The 27,315-nt window shown below is 37.1% G+C and overlaps 2 protein-coding genes across 3 annotated transcripts in view; both read left to right on the forward strand.

The window, feature by feature from the left end:
• The window catches only part of LOC127498377 (connector enhancer of kinase suppressor of ras 3-like), a 56,662-nt gene extending 56,458 nt beyond the window's left edge, over positions 1-204 (forward strand). Inside the window, exon 15 of one of the 2 annotated variants that reach the window (XM_051867655.1) lies at positions 4-204. In XM_051867655.1, the coding sequence (XP_051723615.1) occupies positions 4-41 (38 nt within the window). In that variant the 3' untranslated portion in view covers positions 42-204. The remainder of the gene's footprint in view (positions 1-3) is intronic. The other variant, XM_051867657.1, reaches the window with a different exon arrangement.
• Positions 205-11,373: 11,169 nt separating this feature from the next.
• On the forward strand, positions 11,374-27,303 carry LOC127498378 (interactor protein for cytohesin exchange factors 1-like). Its single transcript, XM_051867660.1, has 11 exons — positions 11,374-11,587; positions 14,342-14,395; positions 14,529-14,568; positions 14,679-14,848; positions 15,095-15,168; positions 15,358-15,429; positions 17,984-18,045; positions 18,867-18,985; positions 19,969-20,320; positions 20,523-20,719; positions 25,508-27,303. The coding sequence occupies exons 4-11, from the start codon at positions 14,690-14,692 to the stop codon at positions 25,688-25,690; spliced, it is 1,218 nt and encodes a 405-aa protein (XP_051723620.1). The 5' UTR covers positions 11,374-11,587; positions 14,342-14,395; positions 14,529-14,568; positions 14,679-14,689; the 3' UTR covers positions 25,691-27,303.
• The last annotated feature ends 12 nt before the right edge of the window (positions 27,304-27,315 follow it).

Genomic DNA, 27,315 nt, shown 5'->3' on the forward strand with positions numbered 1-27,315 from the left:
CAGGTAATACTTTGGCATTTACTACAGATTTAACTCCATAAGAGAAGACCCAAGCAGTATCAGCAGTGTCAAATAAAGATGAGTAACCGATGTAATCGCAGCAGTTTAAAGATTTATTAATAACAAAACTCAAAACAAAACACACTTGACTGAAACCTCAAACAGAACAACCGTATAAACCTGACGAGAACAGACAGAAACAGAGCTTAAATACAAACAAACCAGTCAACGAAATGAATGACAGATGCGCATGTTAAAGGGTTAGTTCACCCAAAAATGAAAATAATGTAATTTATTACTCACCCTCATGCCGTTCCACACCCGAAAGACTTTCGTTCATCTTCGGAACACAAATTCAGATATTTTTGTTGAAATCCGATGGCTCAGTGAGGCCTCCATAGCCAGCAATGACATTTCCTCTCTCAAGATCCATTAATGTACTAAAAACATATTTAAATCAGTTCATGTGAGTACAGTGGTTCAATATTAATACGACGAGAATATTTTTGGTGCGCCAAAAAAAACAAAATAACGACTTATATAGTGATGGCTGATTTCAAAACACTGCTTCATGAAGCTTCGGAGCGTTATGAATCTTTTGTGTTGATTCAGCGGTTCGGAGTGCCAAAGTCATGTGATTTCAGCAGTTTGGCGGTTTGACATGCGATCCGAATTATGATTCGACACAAAAGATTCATAACGCTCCGAAGCTTAATGAAGCAGTGTTTTGAAATCAGCCATCACTATATAAGTCGTTATTTTTATTTTTTTTGGTGCACCAAAAATATTCTCGTCGCTTTATAATATTAATATTGATATGAACTGATTTAAATATGTTTTTAGTACATTAATGGATCTTGAGAGTGGAAATGTCATTGCTGGCTATGGAGGCCTCACTGAGCCATCGGATTTCAACAAAAATATCTTAATTTGTGTTCTGAAGATGAACGAAAGTCTTTTGGGTGTGGAACGGCATGAGGGTGAGTGAATAAATGACATTATTTTCATTTTTGGGTGAACTAACCCTTTAATCAATCAACGAGAAACCATAGAAACGAACTGGAAAACTAGGAAACGTGACAAACCCACCCAAAACAGAAATGAACACAGATTACCCGTAACAGTCAGAAGGGTTTTCATTTGTGTGCAGTGACGCATGATGTAATAGTATTGTAAAGGTTTATGAAGTCACCCAAAATTATATTCATGACATAACACAACGCATTTTTGTGTCATTTGTCCAAGACGTACTGATCTTAAAAAAATAATAATTGCGTGACATGGTACAATATGTACCTTTTACAAGAATTTAAAAGTAAAACAACTTCAGCAAGTACTTAACAATTACCAGAGAGTGTTCCTTCTGAAGGCAGCTGGGAGTGGTTTTGTCCAGAATGACACAGTTTTCTCTGTTTTCTCTGCTCCTTTCCTTTTACATAAGGTTTTACAGTCTGTCTAACTGTTTCTCTGCTCTGCCTTAATCTATTAATCCAACTTACCATAATATTTTCACCTAATAATTCATTCATACTGACCTTTTCAATTTTCCCATATTTGTCGCATTACCCTTTTTCACAAAAACTAAAATCTGCATGTTCGCAAAATGCTCAATGAAATGTACTTTGATTGAAGAAATGCCTTAACTCTTCGCTGAGAAAATTAACAAATAAGCAATGTCCTCTAGCTTTGCATGGAATGTGAATTCACTCTTTAAATTATATTATTATATTATATTATATTATGCACGCATAAATATGAAGCATGTTTTGCGAGTGATGCATGGTAATAACACTTTTTGCCTAGAACCTTTGTCTTTTGAACATTTATTAATCTGATGTATGTATATATAATTAGTCTGCAAAAAACTGTCGCTTGTAAAGGGTGGCCATCCACTTATACGAGAACTCATTGTTCAGAAAAAAATTGAATGTTTAATGTTAACAAGTTATAAATGCACAGAGTCAGTAAGTCATTAAGGATCAGTGGCCTTGTCCATGTTAAAGCATACTGTATATTAACTGTTCTTTGTGTCCTGCCACAGGATCCTGACTGGACCTCCAACAGCGCATTCATCAACAGGTGGGTACAGAACTAAATGAGCAGCGTCCATCCCGACCGAAAGCACAGGAAGAATCTTAGCTCAAATAGTTTATACTCGGTTATCAGGAATGTGCTCTTCCTGCCAAGATGAGAGAAGCTCTGTGGATTTGCTGCTCCATCATGTATATTTTTAGCATGCACTAGTGTGGTGACATGGTTTAAATTCCCCATGGACCAAAAAAAAAAAAAAAAAAGAGATAACCCCAAGATCTGGAACAGAAACCATTACATGTGGAGGTTGATTAATGTACATTTTCTCAGACAGTATATAATTTCTTTGATAGTTTTCAAATTGTTGGCATACCTTTAAATGTCTCTAGGCCAAATGTTCCAGCCCAGGATGACTACTACCAAAGTCCCTTTAAGACAAGTCATTTCACTCGGCGGCCATCTTTGAAACGCCTCTCGGGCATTCAAGTTCAACTCCTATCTCTTTGAATGGGGAAACATCAAATTCTCCAAAGCTGTTTGCCAAGCTTTCAATTAAATTTCATATTTGAAATCACCAATGAAATCTGACAGCAACTGTCTCATAAATTTTGTTTCTAAACGTTTGAATCATGACAAAAAACGGTATTTTTCAGGCTGGATCGAGCTAATACGCATGCGCAGTCCTAAATGTGACCGTTTCTATAGGAATCAGAGCTTCTAACGGCCGCTGCAGTGACGCGATGACTTTACCAATCGGCGATTGGCTCTTATTTAGAAGGCGGGACTTATTCCGCCATATTGCGCGTTGCACTTTCTCCCATTCAAAACAATACGAGTGACGCGTCTTGTGTTATTCTATAGTCTTTGCTACTACTCAGTAGTACAGTGTTTCACATTATATATATAATATATTATGCTGACATAATAACGTTGATCACGACAGCATCTTAATATTGTATGTATTTTAAACTGAATTTCTGTTGTTGTTTTTTAAATAAGTTGTAGTAACTTAATGAAATTATCTCAATAACTTTGAAAACTGGGTTTATTGACATGAGTTTAAGGTTTATTGACATGAGTTTAAGGTTTATTAATATGAGTTAACTACATTTGTTAACATAAACAATACTTCTACAGCAAGTATTAATCTTATTTATGGTCATTTTAACATTTACTAATACATTTTTTGACATTACGTTATTGAACGTACATTATTATATGCTATTGAACCAACATGAACAAACAATAAACAATTTTATTTTTATTAACATTAACAAAATTGCTGTAAACAAATGCTGTATGTGTATATATACAGTGCCCTCTGTAAATATGATTAAAAGATTAATATGAGGCAGAAGACCAGAATGTCACATTTTATTAATGGCTGTTTCAACACAAAAAGTTTTACCAACTCAGAAGAACAGCACTTTTACAGTTTCATCCCTCTGCCTAATGTGAGAATAAGTATTGGGACGGTTTAACTTAAAGTGAATATAAAAGTGTAAAAGCTAATATTTAGTTGTAAATCCCTTGCAAGCAATCACAGGAGCGAGTCTGTGACTCGTAGACATCACCAGACTCTTGGCTTCACACTTTAAAATGCTTTTCCAGGCCTTTAATGCAGCCATTTTCAACGGTTGCTTGTTTTGGGGAGTTTCTGCCTTCAGTCTCTTCTTCAGCTGGTGAAATGCTTGTTCAACAGGATTTAAATCTGTAGACTGACTTGGCCAATCTAAGTCCCAACATTGTTTTACCATGATAATCTTGATTGAGTTGGCACTACTAGTGTTTTGGGTCATTGTCCTGTTGCCATATGAAGCACTTCCCAGTGAGTCTGGTGGCATTTTCTTGAACATTGGTAGGCAAGATCCTTTTCTACACTTGTGAATTCATTCTTCTGCTGCCATCATTGAATAAGTCATCAATAAAGTTGAATGAGCCTCTTCCACATGCATGCTCATGACATGATACTACCTCCACCATGCTTTCCAGATGAGCTTGTATGCCTTGGATCATTTGCAGTTTTTTTTTCTCCACACTTTTTGCTTTCCCACTTTGATAAAGGTTCATCTTTGTCTCATCTGTCCATAAAACTCTGTTCTAAAACTCTACTGGCTCATCTCTGTGTGTTTTTGCAAATTCAAATTCACTTTCCTATTTTTGGTACTGATCAGATGTTTGATCTTGCTGTGTATCCTCTGTAATTCTGTTAGTGAAGTCTCCTGCGAACGGCAGATTGTGAGACCATCACTCCAGCTTTATGGAGGTTGCTGGTGATTTTACTGACAGTTATTTTAGAGGTTTTTTTTTTTTTTTCATAGCCCTTGTCATTTGTCTTTCATCAACTGCTGTTGATTTTCTCAGCTGACTTGGTCGTTGTTGGTTTCTGAAGCTTGCCAGTGGTATCTATCTTTTTCAGGACATTCCAAACAACATTCCAAGTCAGTCTCTAGATTTAAATCCTGTTGAACAAGCATTTCACCAGCTGAAGAGGAGACTAAAGGCAGAAACTCCCCAAAACAAGCAACCATTGAAAATGGCTGTATTAAAGACCTGGAAAAGCTTTTCAAAGTTTGAAGTCTGGTGATGTCTATGGGTCACAGACTCGCTCCTTTGATTGCTTGCAAGGGATTTACAATTAAATATTAGCTTTTACACTTTTACATTTAATTTAAGTGAAACCGTCCCAATATTTATGCTCACATTAGGCAGAGGGATGAAACTCTAAAAGTGCTGTTCTTCTTAGTTGGTAAAACATTTTGTGTTGAAACCGCCAATAATAAAATGTGACATTCTGTACTTCTGCCTCATATTAATCTTTTAATCATATTTATAGATGTCTTGACATCACAGCTAACCGAACAATTTTGTCTTTACTGTCCCAATACTTAAGGGAAGAAAAGGACTACTTTACTAAATAAAGAAAATAAGATAATCAAATAAAAACTATATAAAATATAACAAATAATCAAACTACAAGCAAGAGCACAAATAAATAAAGTAGAGCAAAGATATAAATAAAGTGTTTTTCAGATTTTTCAGGTGACAGTAGTTTTCAGGTAAAGAAATTGAATACAGTAGCTAATCAAATATAAAACAACATTGCATATAATCTTCACTGTATAAATTAAATAAAGATTAGTCATTAAAGCTATTTAGTCAAGAACAATTACTTATTTTCTTGTCTTTTGTTGTCTGATTAACATTAAAAACACATACAGACAGCAGGAATATTAGGCTGCTGTCACTTTAAGACATAATGATACAGTACACTGATACTGAACACATGCGTTCTTTCTCGAGTGTTTAAGTTCACTTAAGACATAACCTACTATGTTTGCTAGGACACTCGCCAAGACGGGCATGTTGACATAATTTTTGTGTTAATTTGTCCGTTCAAGTGCAAGACTTGAAAGAGAACTCAATATTTGAGCGCTGTACACATGCTTCCGTGTGCGCGCTTCAGATGAGTGCACAAATCTTTCATATATTCAATTCACAAATTGTTCTTGCAGGCAAAGCAAGCATAGTGATCTAGTGCTTAGTTGAAAGAAAACATCTTGAAAAGGAATGATATTGGGATAGTTCGATACTAAAATAAAAATAGAGTTGAGGTAAACACTGTTGGTCAGATGAAATGGGACTGAAGTGGTGTACAATTTCCTAATCAGAGATGGCTAGTCCTTTTATTGTTTCTACTGTGTAGTAAGCTTTTTGTCTTATAATCATTCTCTTTTTGTGAAACCATAAAACTATTTAAATATAAATTTGCAATATTGTGAAAGACCAAGTAGCATTTGTGAGACTTGTATACTTTCAGTCATTTATTTATTTCTAGTTTGTGTCTCTTAATCATACCACTGACCCGTACATAAACACAGGGGATTTCAATATCATTGAAGCTATTAGAATTTGAAGTATAGCACCTGAATAAAAGGAAATGCCGTGGTCTCAAAAAGTCAAACTCTTAAAAACGCTGCACTCATGGTGTGAGATACTGAAAAACAGCAAGACGCAATGCAATCATCAATGAGACACGTGTTCATAGACCACAAATTAGAAATACGGCAGACAGAATACAAGAATGTGTGATGGACAGCAAGGAAAAATGATCTAGATAAAATTGCCTTGATTGCAAAATATGGTAATAAAACAAAATATATATATATTTACTTCTAAAGCTACTTGTAATATCTATTCAATGATTAATTCTGCCACAATATTATAGGATAATGTTTTTGAAATATATGTTTGTTATTAATTGTTGCACTTTTGCTTAAAAGCAATAGACTGTTTGAAAAGGCTTGCATAATACATGAATCTCTAGAAAACAGAGAACGGACAATCAAATATCTAGATGAACTGTATGTAAGACTGAAATTGTATGTATTGTATGTTTATAATGAGAATGTGCTCTGAATTGCTCTTGGAGTTCATTGCATACATCTGTTTACACAGACACAAAACATAATCTCATAAACCACAGTGTATATAGCAACATACGAAAATATATGAGGTTAAGAAAACTCAAATGGATTTCATACATCAAGTGATTTTTACTTGACATAACCTTTGTTTGTGTTCTAGTATATTAGCTTCACACAGTTTATTTTGCCATGTCTGCTCCTGTATTAAATCCGTCATCGTCTCCCCAGCAGGTACAGCAACAGTGCCATGCGGTCCTGGTCGTTCTCTCAAGCGGTAAGAACCACATCTGTACATGCTTCTCTTTTTCAACTTCAGTTTGCCAGAATCTTTTTTAGTTTGCAGATAGTGAGCTGCAGACAACTGAATTATTTTGACTTCATCTTTTCTGAGAATATCTGAACACTACAGTTTTCAAAATATTTGTATCTGAGTTTATATTAAACATGTCCAAACTCACTCAGGCTAATATAAACTGATGCAGTCATGGTATTCCAAATATCCACGCACAATGCATGTTTATCCAAACTGTCCTCTAATTCACATACAAAACATATTGTAGGACAGCCATTATTATTCCATTATCATTCTCCAACCCATATTTTATCCTGAACTCAGACAATGAATTGTCATTTTTCTGAACACCGACAGATATTAAGCTCTAGTACATTCAATGTTAAAAATAAATGTTCCAATAGGGGGGTTTTGCAGTGATGCCATAGAACAGGGGTGGGGAACGTTGATCGTGGAGGGCCATTGTCCTGCAGAGTTTAGCTCCAACCCTAATTAAACACACCTGAAGCTAATCAAGGTCTTCAGGATCTAAAGTTACAGGCAGGTGAGTGTTTTTTTCAGGGTTGGAGCTAAACTCTGCAGGACAATGGCCCTCCAGGATCAACGTTCCCCACCCCTGCCATAGAAGAACCATCTTGGTTCCCCAAAGAACCTTTCAATGAACAGTTCTTTAAACATTTTTTTTTTTTTAAATCTGCCTAAAAGGGTGGTCTGGGGTATGGTTCATGTGAACTCAGATACAGTTCACTGCTGATATGAACACAATCGTACTAAATCGCGTAAGTGAACCGCTATTGATGAAGTATGATTCAATTAAACTGTGTTTGTGTGTGTTCTCACTGTCTTTCCTGACAAGTGTGACTGACACACTGCAAACAGAGAATGTGTAGGCTCATTTCTGCTCGCCTTCAACAGAAATGGACTCCTGCATTCTTTGGAAAAGAGATAGATGCAAGTGCCATTTTGCGCTCATGCTTTGGTTCGAACTGAGCAATCAAGTGTGAACCAAGTGTGAATGCACCCTTAGACTACTAGGGTTAGGGGTTAGGTTTTTCTTCATAGTTGTCAAAATATCAGATCTATTTTGAGTGTGAATGTGTGTATATTTCTCCAAAGTTCTTGAAGTGGGGAATATGCCATATAAAGGAAACAAAGCTTTTTCTAGACAATGACTCTAGACAATGGTCATGCTGGTGCCAGCCTCCTCTTGAGTACTCAGTGAGAAACACTGGTGTAGAAGCAGCTCTTGCTTTGAGAAACAGCACACAGACAGAGCAGAAGAATGGATCCTCTGTGCCTGGCAGTGACATGGCTTTCCCTCAGGGGGATATTTAGTCCAGTGGTGTGACAATCACTTGTGCAGAACATTGTGAGAAATTATCCTCTGAGTTAATCCCATGCAGCCAGAGATAGCAGAGATAGGGGTTTCTCACTCACATGGACACCATTTCAGCTGAGACATAAATGTTAAATATGAAGACACTGGAAAATGGGCTTTGTGGCAGAAAGAAATTTGGTTGTAAATATTCCACTTTTCACCAATATCTTTCAAAGCACCGACAATATCACAATATTATTGTGGTCCTCCTGGTGCATTAAAAGAGAAACATCCACTTCTGAACCTCTGTAGTTTGCGGACCTTGGCGACCTCTGGTGGTGACTTCTGGTAACTAAACTCTTCAATCCAGCAAAAACAGCTTGACGTTGGATGAGAAATTATTTTATTTACTTCATTAAAATGTATATTCTATGTTTGTTAAAGTCTATAGCCATTTGCCTAGAGCCATATGAGCAGAAATACATTACAGTGCAGCTAAATCTTTAGATTTTAATTGAGCTTGTCCTAACAACATTGCAAACAACATAATGGCATCAGTAATACAATATTAATGACAGAGAACTTTGCACAAAATACATAGGGGAGACTGGGGCTAGTTGTCACAAGAGTTAATTATCTGAGTAATTATAAGGTTCCAAGGGACATCCCCTTGAACACAAATCTCAAGAACGGTCTGTGATGAGGGGCTATCTAGATATGAAAGTAGGCATCTTTCAGATCCACTGATATAAACCAATCCCAGGGCGAATTTGCACGAGAATTTGTTTGATAGTTAACATTCTGAAGGGCCGTTTCATGAGGGCCCGATTCAGACATCTCAGATCGAGGATGAGCCTGAGGCCTCCATCCTTCGTAGGGATAAGGAAGTAGTGGCTGTAAAGCCTGACTCACTGCATCCCTTGGGAACTTTCTCCACGGCGCCTTTTTCCAGCAGAGACTGAACTTGGGCGCGCAAACTGATGGGGCGGGCCCAGAACTGACAACGAACACTTTGTCTCCATTGTCCTGAACTGAAGAGGGCATGCTTTGAGGCTAGTCCAGCCTCGGCGGGACTTAACCCTTTTCCCCTCTGTCCTGAGGCATCAGGACTGCTTTGGCTGCACGGGGTCCAGCTCTAGTTTGGGACGAGGCCCTTAGTGCTTGGGAAAGGGATAGGGCTTGGCCGGGCAGAGGCGGGGCTTGACTTCTGGCTCCGCTTTCGGCTGGGGCTGGACGGGTGCTGAGGGTGGTTTGGGTTGCTGCTAAACTGGTGGAACCGTTTTGGTGCTACTGGAGGTAGTGGAGGAGCTGGCTCTTCTGGGCAAGAAGAGAAGCATAGCTTGTGATGACTTCTGGACCTCGATGTAACGCTCTGTGAAGCCGTCCACCGTGGAGCCAAACAAGCACGACAGGGAGACGGGAGTCTAGAAGAGCTGTCCTGTCGGCGTCCATGCGGTGAAGTTTTGCCTGATAAACTTGGTGTACTGCCATTGTGTGTAGCAGGGAGGCTGCCTGTCCGTCAGTGGCGAACGCTTTAGAAGCAAAAGCTGATGTGTTCCTGCAGGGTTTGGAGGGGTGACTGGCCTTAGTCCTTAGTCCAATAGCCGTGGGTGGGCAGAGATGTGCTGCGACAGCTTCTCCCTTGGGGGGAGCTTTGTGTAGCCTTCGGTGCCGTCAACAGTGGAGAGAGTGGCCAGAGAAGAAGAGTGGATGGGTGCCAAGAGAGCTCCTGATTGACCTCCGGTAAGAACGGGGCAAATGTAAAGTGTTCACATCAAAAGTGAAATGAATAAGCCTCAAGCAGAAGGAAATGCAAATTCTCGCCTGTACAGTAGAGGGCACAAACCTTTCTGCTGTTATGCCATTCTGGACTGCAGAGGAATAGGACACAGGAGAAGAAAGTTCTGCAATAAAGTGAGATTAAATACATAAAGTATATTTGTTTAATTTAATATATTTAATTATTGCAGGCTTGTGCATTATTCTGAGATTGCATTTCACTGTTTTTATTCATTTTGAGGAATACTGACTGTTTTTGCACAAGTGAGATGAGTAAACACCTGCTCACATTTAGTCTAGAACTACAATAACCATCATGTTACCACATCACACACAATGCTTCGGCACTTAAGGTGCATTCAAACCATATCGTAATTACTGTAACAAGATTTTGGCTCGTTAAAAACGTTCATGTCCTCGTAGAGCTCGTAATTACAGTTTGAAAGCTGGGAGTTTTCTGAGAGCTCCCACATGTACCACATGGCACTGTACCACCTGATCGCTGTAGATTCATTTAGGCATTGATAGTGCATAGTGGTGCCATAGAAATGCAAAAATCCCAGTCCAAGGAGGTGAACAGCTCCAAATATAATGTCACTTGTTGTCATCTCAAGATTACGTAATTATGCGGTAATGCAGCATAACTCACAATTTCTCTCAACATGGGGACAGGAGAGCTGTCAGCTAATACATGGTAAAACAAAGTAACTTGTGTTACTCATTTGAAAAAGTAACTTAGATATTTTGTCAATTTAAAAGTAATGCGTTACTTGAAAAAAGTAATCTGATTATGTAACCCAAGTTACTTGTAATCCGTTACCCCTAACCCTGATCATACATATCAAGGATTTCTAGCCATGTGTGTTTTGAATAAAATTCAAGTTACATTTATTTAAAAGTTTTACTGCTGGATTTGGCTGATTCACTGAACCGTTTCACATTGTGATGAGGTGTTTCAGCCTTATTTAGCAACATAATATGCAATCTTTCTCATATTTTCAATTTTTAATTAAGGCCAAGGCAAAACAGTTGTTGAACATTCTATTTTAAACTGTAAAATGATATTGGCTTAGTAATGGCTTTGCATTGGGAGAATAAATGTTGAAATTGTCTATTTTTGTGTTTTTGAATGAATGAGTGAACTTAATGATTAATGTTCTGTTAAGTTGGATTTAAAAGAGATTCTGTTGTTGAAGTTTTGGGGTAACCATTGTGCTGAGGAGTGATGATTAAGCTTCAGAGTTTGTGTTCTGGCATATTTGCTGTGTGTTTTTGGTTGTTACATATAGTGGGAATATGTTGATTTTTTTGTTGATTTGTTTGTTTCATGATAGGTCTGAAACAATTTAAGGGCTTTATTTATCATTTTAACTTTTTTTTTATGCAGATGTTTTGGTTCATTCATGAATATTACAATCAGTAGTGGCAGAGACTACACATAACACACGTTCAGACTGTTGCAAAAGTTCACCTCTATTTCATGTGAAAACCATTCACCAGTAATAGTTTGTTAATCAGCTTTCATGTGATCATGTTTGCTGCCCTTTGCCTCTGTGTAGAATAAGAAGTCGAGGATGTTTTGAAATGTTCCTTGCATAAGCAGAAGTCCCTTTTTCTCTAAAATGATCCGGCTGTGTGCTCGACCTCTTAACATTGACCGTGGTAGGAGGACAGTTACATGCCATTTCAGAGTCTAAACAGACGGTCAGACACTCCACCTTGCTCAAGTCTGGTGAACAGGTAAAACAGATAATATATTAATATATTATATACATGTACTGTAACACAGTATTATTATCAATTGCAGGCTGGAGAACGTAAAAATGTCTCTTCTTAATAATCTCATCTAAACATCTAAATAATTATTTTAATGTTTTAGATATAGACAGCAGATTTTGATGCTTAAATCATATAGTTTCACTTATAAGACCCACTATTGTAGCCTATATTCTTCTTTATTATGGTTACAATATAGGCTTGTTGAATAGGTACAGTTTATTCATGTTCTATGACATTTTCTGGATGAAAATGGATTTTCTGGATGAATATCAGGTATGAAACATATCTAAAACCTGATACATTTGCATGTGAAGAATATGCTCTTTCACATTGTCTGCTATTCTGTTAAACATGAAAGAGGAACTTGAAAAGTTAAAGGAAATTGAGCAATAGGTTTCATTTAGCTTGTGTCTTTTTCCACCCTCAGTTTTAATGCATTGTCTTCTACTCTTTTTCATGGCTTCTTTATTGTGAGTACAGTTTTTCAGGTTGATAAAGCAGAGATTTGCCTATTAATGAAAGAACATATATAGAGGTTTTGACATTCTGAATGACATTCTTAAAAAAAAAAAAACATAAACGGTGACTGTTTCTGGCTTTTTAAATTAAATTGACCCTTTTCATATTTCCAGGGTTTTCAGAAGTAAACTTCTATTGTGTGGAACGGGAGACTACAGCAGTTTTTTTTTTTTTTTTAGCCCACTTGGAATTTGAAAAAAAAAAAAAAAAAAGCATTAGTTTTCGTTTCTGCTCTGACAGCCGTAAGACCACAGCGAACACTGTAAGTGTGTGTTAGAAATCAGGAATGGTGAGAGAACATTATGCTTCAAACCAAACTTGGGTCTCCAGCCGACAAAGTTTAAATCCCGTCTGGCTAGAGCGCTTCCCATAATGTTTACGCGTTAGGTCTCAGACTGTGACAAACAAGGTTGTGTGGTCTGTTTTGCCTCAGTACTAAACATCCTGTCTTTTGGTAACTAGGCACTGCTCGTCACCTGCGAAATACCTGGACTGCTCATGAAGGTGCATTCAGCAAAATATGAAATCACAGCAAAATGAAAACCTAGTTCAGAGCACTCAGGACTGAAAGTTTACCTTCCAACAGCCAAGACAACGCGAGAATTTAAACTCAATTGAACATCTCTGAATTAGGGCTGCACGATATATATATATCGCATGATATGAAAAATAACATTAAACTTGAATGCGATTTTTTTTTTTTTTTTTTTTTTTTTTTTTTATGCATGGCTTGTCAATGAAGTATGGCTCCAAATGCTAATCCATCTGAAAGCACTGTAAGTTTGAGTCACTTATAATGTACATTTGAAAAAGCAACACGCGTCAAACATCTTTTCAGATATGAGAAGCATTTATTAAAGGATTAGTTCACTTTCCAATTAAAATTTCATGATAATTTACTCACCCCCATGTCATCCAAGATGTTTATGTATTTCTTTCTTCATTACAGTTTCAGTGGAGCTTCAAAGGGCTTTAAATGATACCAGACGAGGAATAAGGGTCTTATCTAGCGAAACGATCGGTCATTTCTAAAAAAAGTAAGTTGAATAGGGAAGGTGTAGGACATACAGCGTAAGCTTTTTGAAGAATACGAAAGTGCGGTTTTGGCGGAACCACTTGATGGTGATCATTTGATTATATAAAGTATATACATTTAAAAAAAAATTAGAAAATGACCTATCGTTTCTCTAGATAGGACCCTTATTCCTCGTCTGGTATCGTTTAAAGCTCTTTGAAGCTGCACTGAAACTAATTTTTACCTTAAACCGTTTGGAGACCATTGAAGTCCACTATATGGAGAAAAATCCTCGAATGTTTTCCTCAAAAACCTTCATTTCTTTTCAACTGAAGAAAGAAGGACATGGACATCTTAGATGACATGGGGGTTAGTAAATTATCAGGAAATTTTAATTTAAAAGTGGACTAATCCATTAACATCTGGTCCAACAAAAGACAACATTTAATAACGTTTTTACTCCAAACTTACTTCATAACGACAGTTGAGCGTCCTTCTGTGAGATGATGTGGCTTCTTACACAGAATAAGGCAGTCGTGTGTTTATTAGTCATGTTTAATCACTCAAAGCGTTTATATCTTCTGTTTATTCATCTACAGCGATGCGTGTTATCTTCTTCTGCTGCAAGGCTTATTTTGAGTTTCTGCGCAAGAGCGCCCTCTGGCTTTTAGATGGAAAAGCATTTACTACTGATCACAGAGCCGTAAAGCTCTGACAAGCCGCACATTACATAATCGCAGCCTTTGCCATATCGCGTGTGATTTTATCGCGATAAATCGTGCAGCCCTACTCTGAATATCTAAATACCTCCAAGGCTGCCACATACCAAAATTGCAAAAAAAAATGAATCGGATGCTACAAACATAGTCTGAGTACTTTCTGAATGCACTATACAGTATATATTTTGAAAATTTTGGCAATGGCCTGGTTGCACTTCATTTATAGTATACCCAAGAAATGTAAAAGTAATGTAAGGTAACTACTTGGACTTGAGATGGGTTAGGGTTAGGCATCAGGTTCAGGGTTAATACCTAGTTATTTGCAGTTATTGTAATTGCTATAGTAAATACAGTAGTATGTACATGCCAAACAGGACTGTAAAATAAAGTGCTATCAAGGGCCCTGACTGAAACTGATTCTAATGATCACTTTGAATGTGTCTGCTTTGTTCTCTTTTCCAGGCCTCTTTCCCCATTTCTCTGGCTCCCCGTCTTGCTACTGATGAGTACAATCCGGTAATTCTTGTGAACCTATTGTACATTCATATTTTTGTCTGCATTGTGAAAGTGTGAAAGTGCCAGAAATCGTAATTACAAGATATGGTGTGGTCATGATAATATCAACATATTTCAATGCATTTGTCTTCAGGTGTCTCTCAGACAGAAGTCAAAAAAGAAAAATTGTGGAGGTATGTCTTGCACTGCACAAACATCTCAAAGTTTTAATCAAATATGATGCTTTTTTTTTCTGTGTCATCATTTCTGTTTTATTGTGGCATTTGTACACTTGTTCTAATAGGAAGTCTAAGAATGAGCAGAAGGAGAGTTTCAGTGAAAGATCTGGACCCAGTGGACTATCAGGGCTGGCTCTATAGGAAAAAAGAGGGGAAGGGATTTCTGAGTATTAAGTGGAAAAAGTATTGGTTTGTGCTAAAGAAAACCTCTCTGTACTGGTACACAAATCAAGTGGTAGGTATCTGAATGGCATCTATGTGCCATCCTGTTATCACGCTGTTATATTAAATATTATTTATAAAGGTCAGCACAACATATTTTCTTAGATATTTTAGGACTGATCTTGGTAAAAAAAAAGAAGTATATACAACTTCATGTCAGTTGATGAAAACAGCATTTAAATTTAAATGTTTTTCTCTGCTTTGATAATAATGACAAAAGAATATAGTACAGACAACTTTTGTTTTGTGTTTTTCCTAGGCTGAAAAAGCAGAAGGCTTCATAAATTTGACTGATTTTGTAATTGACAGAGCAATGGAATGTAAGAAAAAATAGTAAGTGGCATCGTCATTTCTGTTAATTTTCTGTTTAATTACTGAAAATGATTTGTTTTCCAAATGAAAGGGCCTTCAAGTAGAATATATAATATGATTCTTTCCTCTACTGTTTTTTATGATCATAATGAATATAAAATATTTTTCAACTGAACAACCCTTCACACTCTTTTTGTGTGTTTCTCACAGTGCGATCAAAGCTTGCCACCCCAAATTCATGATGTTTTACTTTGCAGCTGACAGCAATGAGGACATGAACTTGTAAGCACATTGACACAACAGTTTGAAAAAAACATATATTCTTTTTAGTAACATCCATGGTTGTATTTACAGTAGTTACAGTAATGTTTTGTATAAAATACTGATATAGATAGTTAACACATTCAGTTCCCTTTTAAAGGAAAAAAACACGATGATAGGTGTAATTATTGGGTTTGGCAATTTGTGTGGATGTCACAAGAATATGTGCGTAATCTGTAATAAGTAAATAATATAACATGGACTTAATGTTAAATGTGTAACAAGCTCTGATCCATCCACTTATCCAGAATCGGGTGATGGTCGCAGCAGGCTAAGTAGGGCCTGATAGCACTCATTAGTGGCCCTGATACGCCTCCCTTATTGCTCACCACAAAACACCCTGGGGAACATCTAAAAACACATGTAGAGTTAAAAAGCAAATTTCCATGCCTCCTCCAGGATCCTTGCTAGGGTAAAAAGCTGGTCCACAGAATCTGCATTGTCCCTCCTCCAGGTGAGGTTTGACGATTGGACGGATTCTACTTTCTAGCACTCTGCTTGCAACCAGGCTTTCCCCGGCTGGCAAAGAAGTGTAATCCCTCATAATTAGAACACACCCTCCGGTCTCCTTTTTTAAATATGGGAACCCCCGCACTTGTCTTCCATCCCCAGGTGCTATCCTGACCACATCCTTCAAAATCTTCAGTATACTGAATCTCGGCCACCGCCGCCCCCTTGCCACTGCTGAACTTTTTGACAACCTCAGTGACGTCCACCAGAAAAATGTGTGATGACTCTCCCGAGTCCTCCAACCCTGCCTCTTCTTTTGAGGGCATGTCATCAGGGTTCAGAAGATCCTCAAAGGTGTTCCTTCTACCTCCAAAATATATCACCAGGTCAGGTTAGCAAGTTCCCTACCTGACTTACAACTGCCTGGATCAGGCAATGCTTCCATTTGCTACAACCTCTTTGAGGCCGAACAAAAGTCCTTCTCCATGGCTTCTCCTTGGGTTGCTGGTGGATTAACAACCTTCCTTCCAAGCAGCCTATTCGCAATGGAAGTTTTGAACAGGACCCACTCAGACTCTGTGTCTCCAGCCTTCCTTGGGATGAAGGAATAATGTAAACACAGAACACAGTCAGAGTCTTTCCCTATGCATCACGAAGTTGGCGCATGAAACCATGCCGCAAAGTCTGGGACTTGTCTCTCACTTGGGTGACTCTAGAGTCCAAACTCTATCCAGGAGTTTGGTTCCAGAGCCGAACTGTGTTTGGAGGTGATATCTACCTGGTGTCGCAGTATCCTGTGTGCGTGGGTCCCCCTCAGCTTCTCCTTGCGGGTGGTGAGCCCACAAGAGAAGGCCCAACATTATTCTTTCGGGCTGAGCCCGGCCAGAGCCTGGCCACCAGGTGCTCGCCTGTGAGCTCCTCTCCCAGACCTGGCCTCAAGGAGAGGGCCCCGGGGTCCCTCTTCTGGTCATGGTCTTTCTCTCCGGGCCTGTTTACAACTGTTATTAAGGTGCGTTTTGGTTGATTGGATCACAAGTAGACGAGGCAGACACATTCACGTTTACACCTGGTGTTTTAATCTGTCTCTTTTGTCCACTTTCAACCACTTCTGTCCTGATTTCTTCAAGGGGATGGTCTATGGGCAGGTAAATGTATGTTGTTGTTTTTTTTTATCTTTTGATCTAATGGACAAAATAAGCTTGCGCAATTTACATATGAATGCATACAGAGACAATGGAAAAACATACGGAGAGCATCAGCTTTTGTTTCTGCTGTGACAGACACAAGACAGGCCGAACATTGTGAGTGTGTGTTAGAAATCAGGAATGGTGAGAGAACATTGTGCTTGGTATGTTTTTTTTTATCTTCAAACTAAACTTATGGCTTCAGCCGACAAAGTTTAAATTCCGTCTGGTTAGCGTGCTAGCGTGCTATTTACGCATTATGTCGGTAGATGGTCTTGTGTGGCTGTTTGAACACATTAGATCACATGAGTGTTTACACTATGAAAAGCAATCTAGACGAATGAGTTTTCAACTACCTCTGGAAGTGGTCAAAAGTGGACAAACGTTTTAGACCCCATTTACACCTGTATTTAACTTCGTCCCTTTGTGCGCCAATCGACCAAAACACATCTTAATACCAGGTGTAAACAGGGCCTCTGTTATCAAATTACTTTCAAATTATGTATTAATGTTTCTATAGGGGACATATTGAATCACTCTTTGTCTCCCCTCTCACCTGGGACCAATTTGCCAAGGGAGACCCTACCAGGAGCTAAAGCTACTCTGTCATTTGGCATGTTTTGCTTTGCTGACATATTGAGTCTTTTGGGTTTTTTTCAGAGAAGGCATGTGGTTGAAGTTGAAGGAAAGTGGTTAAAGAGGTTAAACAGAAGGAAGCTTAAAATTAAATGTGTTTACTTTATAAAAAGAATTGTGTTAGACAGTTTTAATTAATCGCTTGTATAAACACTTTTATTTTGACAGTGGGTCTATGGGTCATTGTTGGTGACTAGTTGTGATTTTTTTTTTTTTTTTTTTTTTTTTTTTTTTTTTTTTTTCAGATGGTTAAATAAACTTGGTCTGGCATCTATTCAGTATGAACCCACGGAGGGTCATACAGCAGGTAAGTTGTAAGTGTGCTAGTGTTACAAGTATTCCTTAAGGCCCGTTCACACCAAGAATGCTAATCATAAAGATAACTATAGTGATAACTATATTTGCGTCCACACCAACAAACGATAACGGTCTGTTTATTCTAAGCTCACGCGTTGCGGTTTCAAAGTGTGTACAAGATGTTTTTGCTGTTCTTGTTGCATTTACATGGCTTTAACCAGCAGATGTCCTCAGCATGCTGTGTTGAGAGTGTAATTGATCTAATCTAACAGTGAATTTAACTGACAAAGTCAATAGTAGAATAAAAACAACACCTAGTCTTTTTCACTGCAAGACAATGTTGTCAAAACTAGCGCTGGATACCTGAGGTCATTTTATGTTTATGTTTGTTAGCCTGGCATAATGATCTCATTGTTAATACTTCTCACCATTTATTCCGAGGGTATGACCGATTGTTTTCCATATATCCATTTTCTTTAAAGTATCTTTGAAAAGGGGGTCGTTTGCCATTTTAAATGCACGAACCCTTAAATTAGAATGGATTCTGATTTAAGGGTTAGAATGGAGTTAGAATTGAGTTCATCACTTTTGGAATGATTTTTTTCTAGCTGTTGAATGATAAAACACTGACTTTTATCGTTCAACAGCTGGAAAAAAATTATTTTCGAACAATGTCATTTCTCTTTATCATTATTGTTATCGCTGTGGTGTGGATAGTGCTATTCTTTTATATTTAGAATGATTTTTAGAGCTTGGTGTGAACGGGCCTTTAGAATATTCATCTATTTATTTACATTTCTTTTTTTCCATCTTTGTTTTTCTACTGCACAGAATGCTACAGTGAGGCCAGTGATCATGAGGAGTCCACTGACACACCTCCTCCACCGTATTCTGAGCACCACACCCAAGCTGTAGCAAGTGTGATTAGTCCATCGGCTGCTGTGCACCAGGCAAGTTCAGAGTTGCATAATCTATAATATTTACTTCAGTCACCATCACTGTGGTTAAAGGTATTATTCACTGCTATTATGAGAATAGAAAAGGGGCATTATAAAACAAAGCTATAATGATACAAAGAACAGGTGTGTCCAATCCTGCTCCTGGAGGGATAATATCTAGCAGAGGGTGTCTCTCAAACCTCTCCCTAGTTCAGTAGTCAGGGCACTGATCAGGGAGTCTCAATCGCAAATCCTTCCAGTGCACTGAAACGTTCACTCCCTAAAAAGTCCCACAGTCCCTGCAAACTAAGGGATTTGAAAACTAGGGAGCATCAATGCTCACTCTTCCCTTCTGAAGGGGATTACAAAACTCACTATTCCCTCAAAAGAAATTCTGAAGTGCGAAACATAAATCGCATAAGCCATCTCAATACACATGACGTGATAGATGCTTTAAAAATACAAACCATTATTAAATATATTTCAGAATCTACATACATGGTTAGACAGGTACTGAACATAATCTAGCTAACATTTACGGTTGAAAGTATTTATCATAATGTACTTTTAAATAACATTTAAAAAATAATGTCAGTAAAATATCTGCTGTTTTCCTAAATACTAGTAAAGGTACAACATTGTCATATCGCCAGAAATAGATTGATTAGTGTCCCAACATGTGGTGAGCCAGGGTCCTTACCAGTGGCCAGATTCGTGTACATGATATACTGATTCACGACCTAGGGAACTAGCTGATTGAGACGGACCCAGAGTTTAGCTATAGTCCTAATTAAACACACCTGAAGGTTTAGGATCACCAAAAACTTACAGGCAGGTGTGTTGGAGATAAACTCTGCAGGAAAGTGGCCCTCCAGGAGCAGGATTGGACACCCCTGATCTAGAAGAATTAGGTTTGAAGACATTTGCACCAGACATGTATTATAATAGAGTATGTTGTTGTCCCTGCCTTACTCTGATGTATCCTTCCCTTTTAGGAAAGCCTTCCTCCTCCATATTCCTCCCCTGTTCCTAGTGAAGCCACTGGAACCCTATCCTCCCCCGTCAGTACAATGACCTCCCACAGCTCTGTCTCCTCTCTGGCTAAGCATAGACGCTCTTGGTTAGACCTTGTCTCCCAGGCAACACCTACTGCTGGGGAAACAGTGGTCTGCTCTGCTGTGGTCCATACAATGAAGCCCACAATAAAGGAAACCTCACAATGCAGGGAAATCACTGCTCCATCTCAAGGCCCCTTTGGATGCTCATCAAAAACAACACCTATGGCAATATCCACAGAGCCAGAGGAACCAGAAACACTGCTGACATCAAATGACACCAGACCTGAAAGTAAGCAAGTTGGGGAACCAATTTAACATCATAAACAGATTTACGTATGATAGGAAATGACATTGTTCAGCCAGTGACATGACTATTGATCAATTCGGAGCATATTAGAAATGTTATTATCAATAATAAAACCTTTCACAGAAGTTTGATTGCTTAGGTTTAAACATAAGTCATGCTATAAAAGTTATAATTGTTTTAATAGTTCTAGATGGACAGGAGGGAACTGATGATGAGATGGAAAGATTGTACTTGCATTTGAAAAGAGCAAGCCTGTCCCCAACGGGTGAGTGGAAGCCATCATCAAAATGGGAATTACGAACCTCCTTTATAAAGCGTTGCAAAAACCAGAGGCTCAATGAGAAGATACATCTCATCAGAACCCTCAACAGCACTCTAAAGGTTAGAGGTTCAGAGAAACCTTTTCTAACATATTAAAATACTTTCTTCTTAAAATCTTAGTTTTGTCTGTAAGTATTAAGGTATGGAAGCCCGTTTCCGCCACTAAATAAAAAAATAAAAACAGTAATTGCGACTTTTTATCTCAGAATTCTGACTTTTTATCTCACAATTGCGAGTTATAAAGTAACAATTCTGAGATATAAACATGCAAATGCATGATATAAAGTCACAATTCTGAGATATAAACTCGCAATTGCGTGATATAAAGTCAGAATTGCGAGATATAAAGTTTCAAACAATTGTGAGTTTATATCTCATAATTGTGAGAAAGTCAGAATTGCGAGAAAAAGTCAGAATTCTGACTTTATATCATGCAATTGCGAGTTTACATCTCAGAATTCTGACTTTTTTCTCAGAATTGCGAGATATAAACTCGCAATTGCGTGATATAAAGTCACAATTCTGAGACAAACTCGCAATTGCGTGATATAAAGTCACAATTCTGAGACAAACTTGCAATTGCGTGATATAAAGTCACAATTCTGAGATAAAAACTCGCAATTGCATGATATAAAGTCAGAATTGCGAGATATAAAGTTTCACACAATTATAAGTTTATATCTCATAATTGTGAGAAAAAGTCAGAATTGTGAAAAAAAAAAAATAGAATTCTGACTTTATAACTCGCAATTCTGAGGGAAAAAAAAGTCAGAATTCTGATATTCGCAATTACCGTTTTTATTTTTTTATTTAGTGGCTGAAACGGGCTTCCATATTAAGGCCTATTTACATCAACTGTGAAACAAAAACGCTAAACAAATCACCAATGAAAGGTCTATGTAACATATAGTGCATATAGTACCAAGCATGTGTACTAAGCATGGGGTTGCATTATATTTTGTGTGTTGATTACCTTTACCTGATCTGTACAGCAGTATTATCATCCATATAACATTTTTGGCTTCTAGACCGTGCATTTCACACTACCACTACAAAAAACTCCAACAAACAGTTGTAGGGTGAATGGGTTAACCCTCTTGTTTGTGTGACAGTGAAGCCTTGGGTATGCATAATTTCTAGTTCCAGTACAAAGCAGCAAAATCTCTTTTCAACATTGATACTATTATTAATAATTGGGCACCAATAATAAATGAGCACTAAATCAAGATATTAGAATGATTTCTGAAGGATCATGTGACACTGAAGACTGGAGTAATGATGCTATAAATTCAGCTTTGATCACAAGAATAAATTTTAAAATATATAAGACCCCCCAAAAATCAAGTTTTTAATGTTGTTCATATGTCTGTGTAGTGTTTTTAATATGCTTTAAGACAAACCATGTGCAAATTTCAGTCAATATTGCTAAATATTTTCTCCGTAAAACTACAGTGCACCAAAACGCGGTTAGAAAATCTCCTACCATCACAAACTGGTAAACAATCCTGTCAACGTCCGGAGCGGGGCTTTTTTTTATCCTAATTAAGGATGCTGATTTTTAGAAGGCAGCCGTCTGACTCTGAGGCCTAGTCCACATGTACATGAGTATTTTTAAAAATACTTTTTTCTCCATTGTTTAAAAAAAAAAAATAGTTTCCACACGAAAATGCAAAAACACTCTATGAAGCGCTGTCAAGAGCATGCCAAACCAACAGGTGGCTATATAACCCTAACCGTTAAGCCATGTTGGCTAATCAGAAGCCTGGAAAAACGGTTATTACCGGTTCTGGTTCCAACGTCACAAGCCAAAATCTCCGGTTTTAACGTCTACACAACAACACTGCAACTGGAGTTTCTAAAAATCTTCACCCTGGCTGGAGTTTTCTAAAAAAGTTTGGTTTCAGTGACCTGATACTGCGTTTGTGTGTGGACGAACGGCCAAACCACAGATTTTTGGAAATACCCGTGTTCGTATGGATAGGGCCTGAGATGGTGAAAGGGAACAGGGTTTGTGTAACATTAGCAACACATTATTAGTAGAGATGCACCGATACTAAATTTCTCTGCCGATACAATAGTTGATTATTCAGAATGATATCGGCCGATACCGACACCGATAGTTTGGTTTTTCTTAAGGAAAAAAAAATCTCTCCCAAATAATGCTGCAAACTATACAGGGAACCCTCTCATTTGGTACACTACAATATTAGAGGTTACAATTAACAACAGAGGTATTCAGCTGCTGTTTATTTTCAGATATAATAATTACACTCAAATAAAAACTGAAATGTATAAAACTTAGTATCACATAAGGTAGTTTTCATAAGCACTTGTATTCATGGCAAATTTGCACAAACATATAATTAACAGTAAATAAGCTCCTCTCTAGTTTTATATATATATATATATATATATATATATATATATATGTAGATAGCTATTGTTAGCCGATACATCGGTGCATCTCTAATTATTAGCTGTTCGATAACATAGTCAAGCCAAAGGCTAATCATATCAACTACTGTTATGTGTCGACTTTTATTCAAATTCTGAATGGATTATATATAGCCTAGAAAGCATGCAAAGACAGCTCCTTTTAAAACAGGGGTGTTCAAACTCGGTTGGGCTCCAACTTGCCTCAACACACCTACCTGGAAGTTTCTAGTATGCAAAGTCAGACCTTGATTAACTGGTTCAGGTGTGTTTAATTGGGGTTGGAACTGAACTCTGCAGGACAGTGGCCCTCCAGGAGCAGGATTGGATACCCCTGCTTTATAATCAATAAAAAGCTGCCACTCATCAGTTCCATTATATTCAATAAAGTTGTCTACATTGCACAATTAATCTCTCATTTAGAGATTACACTGTGTCTTTGTTTGTTAATGATTCATGAGCGTGCAGAACTCGGCACTGAACAAAAACGCTTTGAACAAAAAAGGGTTTTGATCAGAGAGTGGATTCTGACTAAATTAAACACCCCTGATTGGACACTATGTTCAAGAGATCAACAAACATGTCTGTGATTGGCTACATTGCTCACCACTGCAAAAGCACATAGTAAAAAGAAACATTTGATGTTCTCCAGAGCGCAAACACAAATATGCACTGGAGCATTTACCAAATCTTTTGCTTTTGTTTGACCCTTTAGCACCCCCATAGAACCGGGCCAGTTCCAGTTTAAAGGCAGGGTAGGAGTAGGGTATTTTCGGAGAGGCTAGCAATAGCGAGCTAACTTTGAAAGCATAAGATCCCACCCTCCCTTCAGGGCATCTCCAAAGCCACGCCTCCTCCAAAACACATGAATGTGTACAGCAGGAAGCAAACAAAAGCATCACGAGAGACTATGTTAAATTACCTCATCTCTCAAAGCACTTAACATTACAATTATAATGAACATAAACAACTTTAAGAGCTCTGACCTGTACCACCTGACGCAGCTGTTCAGTCAGACTCGGAATTATGTGTATCCATGTCAAAAGTATCAACACCAAAATGAATCTGCAGCAGTCAGGTACAAGCTCTCTAAGTTGTTTACATTCATTATTGTTGTAATGTCATGTGCTTTGAGACATGAAGTAGTTTAACGCCGTCTCTTGTGAAGCTTTGCCGAGAGCAGCTGTGTGTGTGCGTGCATTCCTGTGTTTTGGAGGAGGCGGAGCTTTGGACGGCAATTTGCTGGGAGGGTGGGATTGAATGCTTTCAATGCTAGCAGGCTAATGTTAGCATTTCCCAGATCACCTACTGCACCGTTAAGGCATGAAGAAATTATTTTCACATGAAAAAAACTTTTAAATATATAATTTTGATTATCAAAGATGAGTTTTAATGGATAAAATTGTTGACTGCAGGGGGACTAAAATAGAAAACCTTTCAATTGTAATATTTTCACATTATTACTGTATTTATTATCAAATAAAATGCAACTTTGGTCAGCATAAGAGACTTAAAAAATAGATTAAAAAATCTTAATTACACCACACTTTTAACCAGTAGTGTATATGAAAGGAAAAACATGAGGTATCACATATTATAATAAAAATACAACATATGATGTATCAGCTAATTACAAAAATATTTTAAAGAAAGCATTGGAATTTGTAATTAAGTCTGTAGAGTGTGGGGGAAAGTTGTTCTTTAGCCTAATTAATGCAGCTTTGCTTGCAGTGTTTGCATTTTCCTATGTACCATGATGCAATCTGAGAAATATTTTTGAAAATGGGACAAATAAAAGAGCACTGTTGCAGGAACACACCTCTGTCTAGAGCTTTTATATTTATGGAGTGATTATTCGCACATATAGGTATTATATTCATTCATGTTTATGATATGCGCATATATTATTAGAGGACTTTAAAAAGAGACCAGAGTTAAGCCTGTGGTAAAAAGGGATGAACTGCAACTATTTGCAAAGACAACAGCAGCTCTATCTTTGACTGGTCAAATTTCTTTTCCAACTAATCTTGATCTGAATAGGTTTTGTTTAAAATATTATTCATGCTTGGTGTGAAGAGGCCTTCAGAGATGAAAAAAGTTCAGTTGGTGACACCACATCTTTGCTTTTTATGGAGCTGTCTTATGTATTAGTTTCTACAGTTTTTAGTGATGGTAAAAAATTAATCAGACATCATTTGAAATTTGAGGTTACTTGGCAGAACGATGTCAATTCCAAAACCTACTCAACACAGTTGGATGGACAAAGTATATTTTAGTGATTTTTACAAAATATTTTGTAAAATGAAATTAATATTCATTTAATTTGACCAATTTTGTGTTCATCCAATTTGACTATTATATCATACAATCTATTGTTAACCACTAATTTTTAACAAAAAATTGTCTTTGATTTAGGCTAAAGAAGCAGATCTGCAGACTTTGGAGCAAGTACTGGCTGACTCCGCTCTCACTGCAAGTAAATTCAGGGAGTGGAAAGAGACCAACACAGTTCTGCTGCAGGACTTTATTTTAAACCACCCCCTACAGACTGAACCCCTGAACACCCCTAGAGCCTCAGATGTGCCTCCCTCAACATAACGGTCTTCTATACACACCGAAAGAGTATACACCAGAACACAAATAATGCAAAAAATTTTGAGTACATTTTTTAATCTTGATGTAATTAAAACCCTCTCAAGAAAATCTTATCTAAGACTACCATTACTGTCACTTGCCATAATTTTTCTATTTATTTTTTTACTGATGTCAAATCAGTCTGTTACAAATGTAAAGTTGTTGTAAAATCCTTGTTACTAACAGACACCATTTCCAAACCTGTGATGTCTCACTGATGTTAAGATACATTATTTTAAATAATTTTAGATGTCATGAAAAACCAAACCTGCTCAGTCAGATAGTTAATATGTGATTTTTATTGCTGATATTTTTTAGTCTACATTCAGTGCAAACGAGTTAACCTGGTAGTAAACGAAAGTGCTGTTCACGTGCAGTCTGTATAGTTTGTCATGTTTTCCCAACACTTTTATTATTGTAAATACATCTCTTTTGATATATTTATTGATTAAAAGTATGATGCCACTGTTTTGGTAAGCAGCTTCATATTTCTGAATTACAAACATATGATTGCTGTTAATAACAAATAATCTTATCATACATCCACATGTTTGTGTTATTGTCACTACTGTTAAATAATCAAATCTCGGTTTTTTTTTATGTTATTTAAAATACCTATTTCTGTAAATGAAAGATTGTTTGATAATTCACAAATTCAGAACAGGATGTGTGCATTTACATCACATTTATTAGCTTAGCTATATTGTCATGAGATTGGCATTGCTAGTTTCATGCTCCACTGAGCTACAGGAGGTTAATTAGTGTTAAGATTGAATTCAAAACATTAATAATTATAGAAACAGTTACACAAAAAAATGAAAGCTGATTAAAGGTACAACTATGTACCTTTTTTTGTTCGAAATGTACAAAATTTATATAATGATATATAATGAACTGTGTTTTTGTCTTATCCTGAATTACTACGTTAATTATTATACAACTATAATAAGTGTTTATAATGTTCTTCCATAAGATGCATGCAGGTTTGTTTATTAACCGCTAGAGCGCCAAAAGTTACAAAGTGTACCTTTAACCAAACGCTTAGATTTTAAGGAGACTGAGTTGCATTTTCACGACTGCACACTCAAACCTGTCAAACAGGGCCATGATTAAAAAAAAGTATGAAATTTTTTTCATCATTCATGATATTCTCTATTATTATTTTTAGAACTAAATCATTTCACTCAAAAAGAAAAAAACAGCAGTATTTTCATTTTACTTTGTGAGTTAAGACTTGAGTATAAGACTTAAGAGTATAAATTTAATATTTGTTGGACAATAAGCAATAACTGCAAGTAAACCACCTCTAAATTGATATAAGCCTTCAAAGTTCAAAGTTCAATTTTATTTATAGCACATTTACAACAGCCACTAGGCTGACCAAAGTGCTTTACAGAAGATCAAGATTAAAAGAAAAATATAACATACATAGAAAACAAATCAAACAAAAAATAAGAGCAACATAGTTAAGAGTTACCATAAAGCAGGAGGACCAAAAACAGAAATCAAAACTCAGATATAAATGAATAAATCAACCAACCAACCAACCAAAAAAAAAAAAAAAAAAAAAAAAAGAATCAATATATTAG

The sequence above is a fragment of the Ctenopharyngodon idella genome, chromosome 17 (genome assembly GCF_019924925.1).
Source record: "Ctenopharyngodon idella isolate HZGC_01 chromosome 17, HZGC01, whole genome shotgun sequence".
Lineage (NCBI taxonomy): Eukaryota > Metazoa > Chordata > Actinopteri > Cypriniformes > Xenocyprididae > Ctenopharyngodon > Ctenopharyngodon idella.